Here is a 16,211-nt window from a genome sequence, read left to right as displayed (position 1 = left end):
CGGGTGAAGTAATTATTTTACTTAATATACTATGCGGCCCTTTGTGAATTGTGAATTTCTGAATGCGGCCCTTGCACGGAAAAGTTTGCCCACCCCTGGGCTAAATTGTCGTCTCAGTGCTGTAACTGTTATATGATTCTATGATAATTTTCTTATATTTCTTGCCCTGGAAGATTGTTTTTTTCCCCAAAAAGTCTTCTATCTTCAGATAATATGCAGTTTGACCCTGCTATTACCAATCTGGTGTCATTATCATTCCACCGTGAAAAAAACATGTTAGAATCATCTCTTTGACCCTGCATGTATATGGAGGATTTGAAGCATGCCTCTTTTTCTCTTTCCAACTCCCAATGTGAGACATGTACCAATGGATTGAATAAGATAAATGAAGTGTTATGAAGGTGCAAATTTTGTTGGCCCTCGGGAGATGGGATCAGGCAGGGGAAGCTGGTAAAATTGTGGGCCACTGGTTTGGATTGGTTCCCTGATGCTTTCCCACTATTGCGATAGCAGAAATAGCTTCTGACAGCTCTCTGACTCCAGAAGGTGGGAAGCAAATTTAAAATGCTGGCTGCAAGCTGTCTCCCAATGGTAGCCCGTATTGTGTATTTTCAATCAAAAGAGCCCCCCCCCCCACCCAAGCACGTTTTCCCGGATTTGTGCCTGACGTTAGTTTCCCATCTCTGAAGGAAACATTCTGCTTGATGCAAAAGTTAATATGTTAATGTGATCAGCTTTAATGGGTTTAATTGCTTTAATTATTAATTACTTTAATTATTTTGAGTTGTATTTATAGCATGACATAAATGCAAAACCTTTTAAACAGAGGCACCAAAATTGTGGATGTTGCATTTTATAAGTTAGATTTACAAAATAAACTTTAAAAAAAAGTTACTGTGGTGTTGAAACAACTGTGAAGTAATCCAAAGAAAGGAAAAATCAGTCAAGGGGTCCACTCCTAATTGTATCGTGAGTATCCTTTTGGATAAGCAGAATTTTATCTCTGACAACTTCCATGCTCAAATAGGCTAGCTTTGGTGTTTCTAAACTATAGCCACAGGCTATATGTGGCCATGAAATGTCCGTTCCTTGACTTCCTACAGGCAGCACTTAATTGCACTAGATTTCTTACGATGCTTTTGCCCGCTTGATTTGATTGGCTTGGCAGATTGGAAAGATCTATTCTTGGTACTGTTCTCTTTTTGATGGGTTTAGGCAAATGTTCTATGACACTGTGAAATGTTGCATGAGAATGACTATGATTGCCTCAATATATAAACCAGAGAAGTTGAAACAGTTCGAGGTGTGTATAGAGACTGCTGCAGTGGACCAAAAGCAAAGTGCCAACAGCACTGAATTGTGCAACGATGCAAACCATTCACTGAAGAAGAATTTGTTGGGTTATAATCAACTACTTATCCCTAAGGCATGATAAAAATTTGAATCTGTCGGTCTGTGTCTGAATACCATTAAGAAGTAAATCTTAAGATACAGCAACTGAGCTCCATGAGCAACTCGAATACAAGCCAGACTTTACCCCCCATGTCCCCCGCCGTGAATGAAAATATCGATATCAGTAACCTTTGTCAGTTCATTTGTGTGGAAGCAACAGTAGATCTGAAGTCTTTTCATTCCACTGGAGCTGTATAAGATATTTGAGAACAAAATTAAATGAAATTAGCAATAAGTGATCCCTGAAAAATATTTTGACGGGGGGGGGGGGGTTATAGAGCATTGCTTCTGAAATGGCAGGCAGTGACGTTTGAAGATTTCATCTCGTGTCTTGAAGGGTTATCTCCAAAGATGCTGTCAAATGGAAACTAATTCATGTGCATGCTATTTGGAATGCTGGAGTATGTACCTTAGAATGTTGTCATTTTTTCTGAGGAAATAGAGAAGGCATTGCAGGAAAACAAAATATGACTTTGGAAAAAAATCCCCAATATATTGAACCAAAATGATTTATTACCTTAGTTCTGTTGTTTGCATTTTGTAGTTTTTGTTGTTTATAAGTGAACCACTTAAACCTGGATTGCTTATTTAGTTTACAAATATTTTGTTTGCAAAAGGACTTTGAGGCACCACTCGAACAATGTGAACTAAATGAAGAATAGATTTCTGTAAGTGAAAGATTGTCATATAGGTTGTTGCTTACAGAATCTGCTTGTTAGATTGTTGAAATGTTTTGTGCTTCTATTTATAACTTGAAGTGTCTTAAAGGGACACTGTTCCACTATAGAATTATATCAATCTCAATCCTTCCAAAATTGTACATCAACTGACTTTTACTGTGAACAATACCCAATGAATTCTGCCTGTGATGCTGTAAAAGTGGTATGTCCAGTGTACATTTCACATCGTATAGCACACAAAATGTATTTTGCCACATTAAAAAAAAATTATAGGGGAACTGACCAGGAATGCAAAATACCTGCTGCCTTGTAATTGGCCGTTTGACTTTCCCAAAAGCAAAATCAGGGTTCTGAAGCCTTGTTAGAATGGCACATGGCACTTGCGATGCTTTGAGAGACTCACCTAACGTTTACTTCACATCCAATACACATTCAATACTGGCATCTACCTGGCAATGTGGAAAATTGCCCAGGTATGTCCGGTACACAAGAAATCCAACCCAGCCAAGTACTGACTGCTGATGATGGAGAGTAGACTGATGAGGCAAAGTTATGGAAGGGTCACCAACAGCGCGATCAGATGGCCCTCACTCAACAATAACCTGCCCTTGACATCAAGGCAGCATTTGATTGAGTATGGCATCAAGGAGCCCTCGAAAACAGGAGCCAATGGAAATCAGGGGGACCTCTCTGCTGGTTGGAGTCATACCTGGCACAGAGGAAGATGGTTGTGGTGGTTGGACGTCAATCATCTCAGCTACAAGACATCACTACAGGAGTTCTGCAGGGGAATATCCTCAGCCCAACCATCTTAGCTGCTTCAATGACTTTCCATTCTTCGTGAGGGCAAAAATGGGGATATTCGCAGCTAACTGCACAGTGCTGAACAGATACTGAGAACTCTTCAGATGCAGAAATGTAACAAGACCGGGACAATATCCAGGCTTGAGTTGGTGGCAAGTATATTTGCGTACTGAAGTGCCAGGCAATGACCATCTCCAATAAGAGAGGATCTAACAATCGCCCCTTGACATTCAATGGCATTATCGTAGCTGAATCTCCCACTATCAATATCCTGGGCGTACCATTGATTAGAAACTGAACTGGACTAGACATATAAACACTGTGGCCACCAGAGCAGGTCAAAGGCTAGGAGTCTGTGGTGAGTAACTCCCCTCTTGACACCCCCCCCCCCCCCCCCCCCCCCCCCCCCAAACCTGTCCACCATCTACAAGACACAAGTCAGGAGTGTAATGGAATTCTCTTCACTTGCCTGGATGAGTGCAGCTGCAACAATACTCAAGAAGCTCAACACCGTCCAAGATAAAGCAGCCCACTTGATTGCTCCCCCTTCCACAAACATTCAATCTCCACCACCACCACCAGCAAACAGTGACGCCATGTATACGATCTACAAGATGTATTGCAGGAACGCACCAAGGTTCCTTAGACAGCACCCTCCAAGCCCATGACCACTACCATCTAGAACAGCATTTTTCAAACTTTTTTCCCCAGGACACTTCAATCTCACTCCAATCAGGTTCACAGGAGGAGGGGGCAACATGCATATCAGTTGCAGAATTAAGCCAGTTTCTTTCTGCAAACATCATCTTTGTGAAAACCGTAAATCCAACCTCGCACATGTAGGCCGTCGTCAAGGGCAATAGCAACAAAATGCTTGTTTGGCTCAGCACTGGATACTCCGAGATGCTACTCCAGAATTCTGACAACCTCATGGGCTTTTGCCGCGATTTTAATGTGGTATCACAGTTCAAGTACAGCAGCATAGTCTTTTCATTTTGTGTCAGCAGTAAGTTAATAACTGACTCTGGGGTCGCAACCACAAAAGGAATTTTTCATCCATCACTTCTCTCTTAAAATCAGAAATTTCTCCTCTCATTTGTCATTACCCACCTGCATATAACACACATTGTTTTGAATCCTTATATGCATTGGCATAGTTGATATAGCTATACCTCAAGAAATCATCTTTATGCTGCTTTATTTGCAAGTTACGTTTCTTCTTTTTAGGCTGTTAACAAGAGGCTCTGGAGCTCTGTACAGAGCTAGCACTGCTCTGTCTTCGACTCTGGCAGCTGTCTCCAGATTCAGTTATGAGATCCTATCCAGTAGGTACACTGCCTATTTGTTTCTGACCGTTTTCTACTTGTAAGGAAATGACTCATCTTCAGAATCCTGCTTGCCAGCAGCTAGAAATTGGAAGAAGCTCTCCTCCGTGATTTAGCACCAAAAGCACATACATCGAGGGCGCCTGACGTTTAGTGTACTTATGAACATGACCTGCTCACTGCTGCCACCTCTGGTCAGAAGACTGCACACAGCCTCATTTCTTCTCATTTAACAGGTGGCAGCAGCCGCCATTCTCAGTAAAAATGCCGGTAGCAGCCATTGACCGTTTCTCCTGTGATTGGGACCATGGTGGGAATGCCGCGACCGATCGCTCCGCAACCCTTCTGACACATGCTCGCGACCTATCTGCTGGTCATGGCCCACATTTTGAAAAACCCTGATTGAGAAGGGTAGGAGCAGCAAATACCTGGGAACACCACCAGTAATCTGGAAAGCCAAACACCAGAAGGAATTGCAGGTGTACATTCTCACTTGCCTGAAATCTGACCTAATTCCTCTTTCCATAGCTGATACTGAAACTGGTAGAAATTATAAGCATACTACTCAGTGAATAACCTGACAAAGGAAGACATTGTTTTTAAAAATAAATTTAAAGTACCCAATTCATTTTCTTTTCAATTTGAGGGGCAATTTAGTGTGGCCAATCCACCTAGCCTGCACATCTTTGGGTTGTGGGGTGAAACCCACGCAAACATGGGGAGTATGTGCAAACTCTGCACGGACAGTGACCCAGAGCCGGGATCGAACCTGGGACCTCGGTGCCGTGAGGCAGCAATGCTAACCACTGCGCCACAATACTGCCCTAGGATGACATTGTTTGATGGAACGTGTTAGATTCACGTTGGGAGTCATACCTGGCACAAAAGGAAGGTGATTGTGGTTGTTGAAGCACAATTATCTTAGTTCCAGGACATCACAGCAGGAGTTCTTATGGTCCAACCATCTTCAGCTGCTTCATCCCCTCTAAGTCATTCACTATACAGTTTTGGAAATAAATCGCTGTTCCTTCACTGTTACTGGGTCAAAATCCTGAAATTCGCTCCCTGACAGCACTGTGGGTGTTGCTACAACTCATAGACTGTTGTGGTTCAAGACGGCAGCTCACCACCAACGTCCGAAAGGCAAATAGAGATGGGCAATAAATGCTGACCTAGCCAGTGACGTCCACAGCCTGTAAATTAATTTAAAAAATACACCCTTATACTTTCAGCTGAGGTAATACATTGTGCTTGTGTACTATGCTGTTTCCAATGCACAAAACAGGGGCATCTCTAGTTTCTCATGAGCAGCTGTACATCATGCTGCAGTTTTGCATTTGCAGCAATTTTTAAAAATGGGAAAGAAGCTAGTTTACAGTATTTGATGCTAACCAGTGAAGCCCACATTCCCTGAAGCTAAAAGTGATGAGCATCACAAGTTACAAAGTGTCTGATCAAGCAATTAAACATTCAATGGCTTGCCTTTTTAACAAAATGTATTTTTTTTTGTAAATTTATATTACCCAATTATTTTTTCCAATTAAGGGGCAATTTAGTGTGGCCAATCTACCTACTCTGCACATTTTTGGGTTGTGGGGGTGAAACCCACGCAGACACGGGGAGAATGTGCCAACTCCACACGGACAGTGACCCAGAGCCGGGATCGAACCTGGGACCTCAGCGCCGTGAGGCAGCTGTGCTACCCACTAGGCCACCGTGCTAGTAGAACATAGAACAGTACAGCACAGAACAGGCCCTTCGGCCCTCAATGTTGTGCCGAGCCATGATCACCCTACTCAAACCCATGTATCCACCCTATACCCGTAACCCAACAACCCCCCCCCCCCCCCTTAACCTTACTTTTATTAGGACACTACGGGCAATTTAGCATGGCCAATCCACCTAACCCGCACATCTTTGGACTGTGGGAGGAAACCGGAGCACCCGGAGGAAACCCACGCACACAGGGGGAGGACGTGCAGACTCCACACAGACAGTGACCCAGCCGGGAATCGAACCTGGGACCCTGGAGCTGTGAAGCATTTATGCTAACCACCATGCTACCCTGCTGCCCTGCATTTTGTTTTTTTTAATGATTAGCATTTATTTCCTTAAAAGAATTCTGACAGTAAAAAATACATTGTGAATTTCATGGTATAAAAGCATCTATTATTAAATGGAACACCATGACATTGCGTGTCCCTGGCTAGATTGTCCATCCTCAGTCATCCTTGCGAAGGTTGTGATAAGCTGCCTTCTTGAACTGCTGCAGCCAATGTGATATTGGGGCAGCACGGTAGCATTGTGGATAGCATAATTGCTTCACAGTTCCAGGGTCCCAGGTTCGATTCCGGCTTGGGTCACTGTCTGTGCGGAGTCTGCACATCCTCCCCGTGTGTGTGTGGGTTTCCTCCGGGTGCTCCGGTTTCCTCCCACAGTCCAAAGATGTGCAGGTTAGGTGCATTGGCCATGATAAATTGCCCTTAGTGTCCAAAATTGCCCTTAGTGTTAGGTGGGGTTACTGGGTTATGGGGATAGGGTGTGGTGCTCTTTCCAAGAGCCAGTGCTGACTCGATGGGCCGGATGGCCTCCTGCACTGTAAATTCTATGTAAGTCTATATAGGTACACCCACAGTGGTGTTAGGGGGTTCCAGGACTTTGACCCAGCAATGGTGAAGGAACGACGATAGATTTCTCACGTCGGGATAGTGGGTGACTTGGTTGGGAACCTCCAGGTGAAGACATTTCCATGTACCTTCTGCCCTTGTCCTTTTAAATGGTAGAGGACACGGGTTTGGGAGGTGCTGTGTTGTCTAAAGAGGCTTGGCGAGTTCTTACAATGAAAGTGCAACCTCTAGACGGTACATACCATGCGTTGATGATGGAGGAAGTGAATGTTTATGGATGGGGTGCTAATCAAGCAGGTTACTTTGTCCTGGATGGTGTTGAGCTTCTTAAGTGTTGTTGGAGCTGCACTCATTCAGGAAAGTGGAGAGTATTCCATCACACTTCTGACTTGTGCCTTGTAAATGGTGGACAGGCTTTGCGAAGGTAGGAGGTCAGTAACTCGCCTCTGACCGGTCCTTTCAGTCACAGTATTTATATGGCTGTTTCAGTTTAGTGTCTGTCCAATTGTAATCCCCAGCATGTTGGTCACAGGGTTCCAGTGTTGGTAATGTTATTGAATGACATGGGGTGATGGTTAGATTTCTCTTGTTGGAGATTGTCGTTGCCTGGTATTTATGTGGCGCGAATGTTACTTGCCACTTGTCAGCCCGAGCCTGGAGATTGTACACGTCATTCTGTATTTGGACGTGGGCGACTTCAGTATCTGAGGAGTCACGAATGGTGCTGAACATTGTGCAGTCATCAATGAATATCTGCGCTTTATGATGAAAGAAAGGGCATTGATGAAGCAGCTGAAGATGGTTGGGACATAGAAACTTCTGCTGTGATGTCTGGAACTGAGATGATTGTCCTTCAGCAACTACAATCATCTCCCTCTTGTGCCAGGTATCACTCCCAACGTGAATCGAACAAGTTCCATCAAACAATGAGGTCATCCTTAGTCAGGTTATTAACCGAGTAGTATGCTTATAATTTCTACCAGTTTCAGTCTCAGCCATGGAAAGAGGAATTGTGCCAGATTTCAGGCAAGTGAGACTGAATATACAACTGCAGCTCCTTCTGGTGTTTGGTTTTCCAGATTACTGGCTTAGAGAAAACAGAGCAGCATCATTTAGTTTTTTGTGTAAAGGTGTGGATAAATAATACTTTACAAAATCCATAGTTGGTTATCACAATGCTTGTATAGTAATGACTTTTACTGATCACTGCATTTGTATCACCCAGTTATTTTACCCACTGTGTTGAAATTCATTATTACATGCTGTGATCAGACTTTGCAGCTTGCAGCATGCACTGTTCACTGGAAAACATGAGAAAGCTGTCGCTGCTCTAACTTGTACTGTGTAAGCGAAGTACAGAATTGCAGCCAGTAAATGTGAAATGTTCATGGATATGTGAATAGCTGTTGCATTTTTCACTTAATCTCAGGAATTTATGTAATGTGTTGTATTTGAAATCTGTGAATCATACTTTGAACAATTAAATGAGAGCAGAATGAATGTTTCTGCCCATTTTCTTTTCACAGATGTTCACAGTAAAGATTTTAGTAAATCATTCTTAAAGCTGCATGTCCAACAGCTTTTATTTTCCTTGCTCTGCTTGGCAGCGGGATTAGAAGGTTGTGTTCTACTGATTGTGGGACAGTGTAGCAGTGCAGCTGATAAATCCATGGCCAAGTGTTAAACTGAATCATATAGACATGGCAGGTCTTGGATTTGATGTCTAACTATTGTGTTAGCTTATTTCAAATGGTGTGAAGGTAGGGTTATTATTGCCCAGTTGGCTGCATTACCCTTTGGTGAGGCAGTCTGAAAAGATCAGCGAGGAAATTGTATTCCTCATAAGTATCCTCATTGACTGTTACTGAGAATTTCATGTATGTGGATATAATCAAGCTTGGCTATGATGAAGTTGTAAGTCAAATAGGCTGCCTGCACTTGACATCACAACTTTCCATAGAGATTGATTAAAAAAAGAAAGGAATCTGCATGATACCAGAGGAATGGGACAAGTGGACAAGATGCCACTTCCTTTTTAAAACTTTTACTGTAACAAAAAAAACCTAAATTCAGTTTAGAATAAGCATAAATTAATAGGCAGCTGACACGTCAAAGGTGCATTTTGCAGGAACTAACCAGCACAATTGAAATATGCCTGACAAGATGCTTTCACTCCACACCACGCTTCTGGCAGATAGGTAGCATTGAAGGAACATCCTCAGTCACTCCCACCCCCAGCAGAGGTTCACCTCTTCCTACCATGCCAGGTTGAAACTCCCAGTGCCTTTCGACAGTTGTTTCACTCTTTTTTTCATAATAAACATTTTTTTGATTTATCAAATATATACATAAAGCCATAAATATACCCATAATATAAATTGCATGAACCACCAAATACTAATCTAAACCCCCCCCCCCCCCAAGAAAAAAAATGAATGGCTGCCATCTCTGGTAAAACCTCCCCACTGAGCCTCTGATTGCATACTTGACTTTTGCCAGATGCAAGACCAATATCAAATCTTCCATCCAGGCAGATACCTTCGGTGTTACGAGAGAACTCCAGTTGAGTAATAGTCGCCTCCTAGCCGTTAAGGGAGTGAAGGCAAAAACATCCACCCTCACTCCCGAGTAAAAGACAGGGACTCCGAAACATCAAATAGTGCAGCCAGTGGACAAGGTTCTAAAGTTGCCTCCAAAATATTGGATATTGTGCCGAAAAAAGAGGCCCAGTATCCAGCAAGCTCAGGACAAGACCAAGAGCAGCACGGTGGCACAGTGGTTAGCACTGCTGCCTCACAGCGGCGAGGTCCCAGGTTCAATCCGGCTCTGGGTCACTCTCCGTGTGGAGTTTGCACATTCTCCCCGTGTTTGCATGGGTTTCGCCCCCACAACCCAAAGATGTGCAGGCTAGGTGTATTGGGCATGCTAAATTGCTCCTTAATTGGAAAAAATTAATTGGCTACTCTAAATTTAAAAAAAAGGTTAGGTGAACCTATACCCATGCGTGTGGTTAGCCGGTGTAAGTGAACAGCAGTCACACTTGTTCTCCATGTCTTGAAAGAATCCACTCATCCTTATCTGTGTCCAGTGCGTTCTATGTAGCATTTTGAACTGAACCAAGCTCAGTCTGGCACAGAATATAGTGGAGTTCACCTTGTAGAGAGGGCTTCTCTCCAAACCTCCTCAGTAAGCACAGAACCTAGTTCCTCCACCCATTTTTCATACACTGTATCCAAAGGGCAGAATGTGAAAATAGAATGAGGCGGTGCAGATTTGGAATTGACCCTTCATCTGGGAATGAATCTCCAAAGTGTACCAGACCTCCCGTTCTCCAGGACCTGAACAATGGGTCCAAACCTAAAAGGCACAAAGTGGTTCACACTTATCGGGGTAAGTCAGGACAGTGAGAGAAGATTGAAGTGCTGCCGAAACTGCTTTCAAATCCTGAGGGATGAAATCACCACAGTGTTCGAGGAAAGACCCCGTGAGGAGAGGAGAAGGGCAGCAGTGCAATAATTATGGTGTTTAGGGAAGAGGCTGTGGCACAAGACCGAGCCTCTAATCTACTCCAGTTCGACTTTGGGTCACTTAGCCATTGTAGGATTTTCTTTCTGTTTGTTGGCAGTCCAATAGATTCGGGAGGGCTAAGTCTCCTGCTCCTATGTCTCTCTGAAGCAGAATGCTGCACACTCTGGGACTCTTACCTGCCCAGACAAGTGTTGATATTAATTTGTTGACCGTAATGAAAAATGCTTTAGGTAAGAAAAAATGGGGTGACATTGAAATAAGAATAAAAACTTTGGTCACACATTCACCATGGCAGTTTGGATCCTGCCCGCAAGAGTCAGGGGGACTCCATCTCTGCAAGTCCGGTTTGACTTCACCCTCCAATACTGCTCCAGCTTCGGGCAGGACCTAGACATATGAACTTTATTTATAAAAAATATCTGAAACAAAATTACAAACATTTCAAAGTGGCCATCACACAAAAGTGCAATAATATTCAGGGTTTCCTACATGCATCATGTTGTACTCTTGAGGTGATTCAATACAGTCAAAGAAACAAAGTCACAGACATTTCAGAATTGTCATTACAAATGGTGCAAAGGTATTTAAGTTGTCCACATTGATCACGTTGCACTCTGAGGTGCTTCAATACAACTGTGTTACATGTAATATTCACTGTAGTTCCGGTGGCGGCAATGCGGAGCTAAGCCGCACATTCGGCAGCTCCCGCTGAAAACGGACTTTGGGGCTTTTTTCAGGGCCCCCAACGGAACTTTATCGGCAAATCCCGACGTGGGAAGAGGACAGGAGTCGACCCCTACGGTCCTATGGTCCGGACCAGGAGTGGGGTAAGGAGAAAAACGGAGAAAGCACCCCTGGAAAAGTGGGGGAAGAAAGACAAAATGGCGGCTGGCGGAGGCCCGGAGGACTAGAGGCAGTGGGCACAGGAGCAGCAAGCGACTCTGCTGCGCTGCTTCCAGGAGCTTAAGGTGGAGCTGCTGGAGTCGTTGAAGGTAACCACCAGGGAGCTGATGGAGACCCAGACAGCCCAGGGGGCTGCGATCCGGGAGCTGCAGAAGCAGGCCTCCGAAAGGGAAGATGAGGCCGTGGCCGTCGCGGGGAAGGTGGAGATGCATGAGGCGCTCCATAAAAGATGGCAGGAGCGGGTCGAGGAGCTGGACAACTGGTCGAGGCGGAAGAATTTGCAGATCCTGGGTAATATTCACTGTATACATTCAGTGTGAGTCATACAGCCCAAGGGGATTTTATACATTCTCCCTCCCCTTGGTGCACTGTAGCTGAAAGCTCTTAAACAATGACCGTCCTACATTGTGCCTCTGCAGCGGCTTCCCCGAACTTTAGTGCATCCCTCAGCATGTAGTCCTAGGCTTTGGAATGTGCCAGTCCTCAACATTCGGTCGAGGGTCATCTCTTTGCACTGGAATATTGGTATTAGGAGCAGAAGTAGGCAATTCAGCCCTTCAAACCTGCTCCACCATTCCATCAGATCATGGTTGATCTCTTCCTGATCTCAAATGCATCTGCCCATGTGTTCCCCGTATCCCTTTAACCTGTTTTTTATACCAGAAATATATCTATCTACGTCTTGAAACCATTTAATGACTCCGATTCCACCGCACTACGGGTCAGAGAGTTCCACAAATTCGGCACTCCCTGCAAGAAGTAGTTCCTCCTCATCTCCGTTCTAAATCTACCACCTCTCAACCTATATCTGTGACCTCTGGTTCTAGATTGCCCCACAAGGGGGAACATTTGGTCTACGTGTACTTTTATCAATCCCTTTCAGTATTTTATATACCTCGATCAGACCCCCTCTCATCCTTCTAAACCCCAATATGAAAGGTTTCAGGCAGACTAAAGAGCGTCTTTTACCGAGTTGGTGACCCTCTAGCAACAGCTAGCCCAGACAGCCCCCCCCCCCCGGGAACAGCCTGTAGAGCACTAGAGTCGTGTGTCATGGAGCTGCTGATCTCAGGCTTGATCTTAGCCAAAAGGCCGAGAAACGAATGGTGACTGGCTGCTGCTGCAGGTTTCAAATACTGAATGTTAATAGCTGACTGATGATGTGAGTTTGGATTTATACAGAAAGATATAGATTCGTAGAATTTACAGTGCAGAAGGAGGCCAGTCGGCCCTACCCAAGGTCAACACCTCCACCCTATCCCCATAACCCAGTAACCCCACCCAACACAAAGGCCAATTTTGGACACTAAGGGCAATTTATCATGGCCAATCCACCTAACCTGCACATCTTTGGACTGTGGGAGGAAATCAGAGCACCTGGAGGAAACCCACGCACACACGGGGAGGATGCGCAGACAGTGACCCAAGCCGGAATCGAACCTGGGACCCTGGAGCTGTGAAGCAATTGTGCTATCCACTATGCTACCGTGCTGCCCAAATGCCCATATGTGAATGCTGGAAAGAGTCCGGGAAGTCGTCAAATTGCAGGAGTAAAGGAATTTGGTAGTACAAAATGAAGTGGCAGGGAGAGAATTGAGTGTAAGGTTTACTGGGGATTGGTTGGGTTATACCTGTGGGGAGGAGGCGGGGGGGGGGGGGGGGGGGGGGGGGGGGGGGGGCGTGTGGTGTGTGTGTTGCAGAAGGAATAATTGTCCTGTTATAACTGAAGGGAGGAAACCCGTAGAGGCTGGATATTTACTGGGAGTAGAGGAGCGTGTATAGACTGCAAGTTAAGTAAACTATATGGAATGTAGGATGGGTAAAAAACTAGTATAGCACTAACTGCTGAGAAAGTGGTGAATGAACGATCAGTTCTATCTTTGATTTGTAAATCGGGGGGAGTGCGAATGCAGTCCCCCACTGCCACACGTTTTGCAGTCAAGTATCCCACATTTGGGGACACGGTCCTGACAGATTGGCAGACTTTTGTTACTGACATGTAACAGGGTTACATTCTTCCATGCCAACATTTTTACATGCCAACATTTCACATTCCATTAAGCCTGTCTACCATCACAAAACCTTTTCTGTCCAATCATCGCCAGTCAGAATGCTTTTGAGTTGTTGCAAGTTTATACAGATATGATTTTAAGCAAATTTCAAGTTGGAGAATGACTTGTACTGACACTTCTTGTTGGCCATTTATGCTGATGCTGCCGATTGTTGCTTAACCATTCATGACACAGAAGGATTTTGGGCTGAGAGCAGTGACTTTCAAATTTTTTAAAAGACTTTAACATTTAAGTATAAATGACTTAATTTTGAGTCTGATACAAAATTTTACAACTCTAATGGGGAAGGGCATTCATTGAGAATTATGTTTTCAAGAATGATTATTCATTTTATCATCTTCAGAGGTTTCCTTCTGAACATTTAATTTGAAAGTCTTGAATGCTAATGCTGTAACTGAACCATGTATGAAAACTTTAAAAGACTCTTGCAAAATAATTTTGCAGTAATGCAAAAAGTTCATGAAGAGCATCAAGTTTAAAACCTTGTAAATATAAAGGTGAAACAGAGGCTTATAATGACTGCAATTAACTTGAAAGCCACAAAATCAATGCTTTGGAATATTAAATCATTTAAAGACTGCACAAAATTACTGATGCCAGTAATTAATTCAAGTGCTGTAGCAGCCAGTTCAGTCGGCATTTGTGCAGGGAACAGACACATTCATCTTCCTTGTGTGTACCCTTCATCAGATTTATTTTGTTTCTGAGTGATTATGTGCAGGTTAGGTGGATTGGCCGTGCTAAATTGCCCCCTAGTGTCCAAAAGGTTAGATGGGGTTACTGGGTTACGGGAATAGGGTGGAGGCATGGGCTTAAATAGGGTGCTCTTTCCAAGTGCCAGTGCAGACCTGATGGGCCAAATGGCCTCCTTCTGCACTATAAATTCGATGATTAAGAAAGCAGTGGCCTCCAAGACATTGTCAATGAGATTATAGAGTACAAAATCAAGGAAGTTATGTTAAAACATGTGTAAAACACTGATTTGGCCTCAACTGGAGTTCTCAGTGCCACACTTTAGGAAGGATGTGAAGGTATTGGATGGAAAGTGCTGGAAAGATTCCAAAGATTAGTTCCATGGACGAGAGACATCAGTTACGTGGATAGATTGGAACAATTGGGGTTGTTCTCTTTGAAGGAAAGACAGTTAAGAGGAGATTTGATTGAAATGTTCAAAAATGTGAGGCGTGGAGACAGAATAGGTGGGGAGAAAGTGTTCCCATAGGTGCAACGTTTGAGGACCTGTGGATGCAAATTTAAGGTAATTGATCAAAGACGTGATGGCAACACGAGGAAAAATATTTCATGCAAACGTGGTTAGGACTGGTTGTGCCGCCTGAAAGTGTGGTGGAGGCAGGTTCAATGGGGGCAGTTGAGTGGGATTGAATTATTCGCTGAAAAAGACAGTAGGATAATGTGCAGAGCTACAGGGAAAAGACTGGGGAGGAGCTCCAGAGGAGTTGCTCCTTCAGAGAACAGAATGGCCTCCTGTGCTGTAACCGTTCTATGATTCTATATTCTGTCTATAATGTATTTTACCGTACGCTGACCTGATTCACACCCAGTGACATTGAACTTCAAAATTGATTTGTATATTTGTTATTTAACCCGAATGTTTCCTCCTCAGGAGAAGACTTTGCCATTGTACAGCAGGAGATTGTTATGATGAAAGACTGTAAACATTCGAACATCGTTGCATATTTTGGCAGTTACCTCAGGTATGTGCAGTGCTATACTTATTTTACTTGTTTCGCACTCTGCTTTGTGTACTGGCCGTCTAGGAGGTTTTACTGTATTGTGCTTTTGTTTGTACCTGCATTTAGTGAAGTTTTTAATGAGTGAACATTTGCTTATCTTTGACTAGCTAGTTGTATACATTAGATCCTGTAAACATTTGTGTTGCCACTATGCTGTTTCCTTTAAGAGCTTCAGTTTCAACTTTGTTTTCATGTTCAACAACACCTTGTCTTCATATAAAATATTGGGCTAATAAATGCCCGAAAGGACCTCTTGAATGAACTGAATAGGAGACATTGACACGGCAATGAAAAGAAAGGTTGGTAGAGTATTTTAAAATATGGGATAGGCATTCTGGGAAGATGACAGAGATTAGGGCTGGTGCCCCTATTGAAGGGGTGATGTTGGGAGAAGGTTGACCAGAAGGTTGCCATCAAAGGTGCAAAGTATTTTGAAAAGGATGTGACCTTGAAGGAAATTGTTGATGTAGGATGGGTTGAGGTTAGTCCATTTTGTAGACAAGAGAATTTGAAACTTGCAGACTGAGGTTGAGGGAGGATGCATCACAAGATACGGACAAGTAAGCTTTGGGCAAGTTGGAGTTGACAAAGAATACATGGGAGTAACAGCATCTGGATGTGACACAGGCATCTACAAAAGTGACTGTCCATCTTTTTTTTAAAAAAAAATTTTTTTTTTTTAAGAGTACCCAATTCATGTTTTCCAATTAATGGGTAATTTAGCATGGCCAATCCACCTAGTCTGCACATCTTTGGGTTGTGGGGGCGAAACCCACGCAGACACGGGGAGAATGTGCAAACTCCACACGGACAGTGAGTCAGAGCCAGGATCGAACCTGGGACCTCGGCGCCGTGAGGCTGCAGGGCTAACCCACTGCGCCACCGTGCTGCCCGTGACTGTCCATCTTGACCCAAATTGCAATGTTGCAGAGTTACAAACAGACAGATGGCTTTCGGGAGTCAGGTGGTGAGTTATGCACCACAGCATTCCTAGCCTCTGACCTGCTCTTGTAGCCACAGTATTTAAATGATTAGTCCAGTTCAGTTTCTGGTCCATGAAAACTCC

At 43.9% G+C, this 16,211-nt stretch overlaps 1 protein-coding gene across 9 annotated transcripts in view; it reads left to right on the top strand.

Moving 5' to 3' along the window:
* The window catches only part of LOC119970060 (mitogen-activated protein kinase kinase kinase kinase 3), a 354,117-nt gene that overhangs the window by 128,667 nt on the left and 209,239 nt on the right, over positions 1-16,211 (top strand). For all 9 annotated transcript variants that reach the window (XM_038804101.1, XM_038804091.1, XM_038804084.1 and 6 more), the window contains exon 3: positions 15,016-15,106. In XM_038804101.1, coding sequence (XP_038660029.1) covers positions 15,016-15,106 — 91 coding nt within the window. The remainder of the gene's footprint in view (positions 1-15,015; positions 15,107-16,211) is intronic.

This window comes from Scyliorhinus canicula, chromosome 1, assembly GCF_902713615.1.
Source record: "Scyliorhinus canicula chromosome 1, sScyCan1.1, whole genome shotgun sequence".
Taxonomy (NCBI): domain Eukaryota; kingdom Metazoa; phylum Chordata; class Chondrichthyes; order Carcharhiniformes; family Scyliorhinidae; genus Scyliorhinus; species Scyliorhinus canicula.
This window is presented reverse-complemented; position numbering and strand designations above follow the sequence as displayed.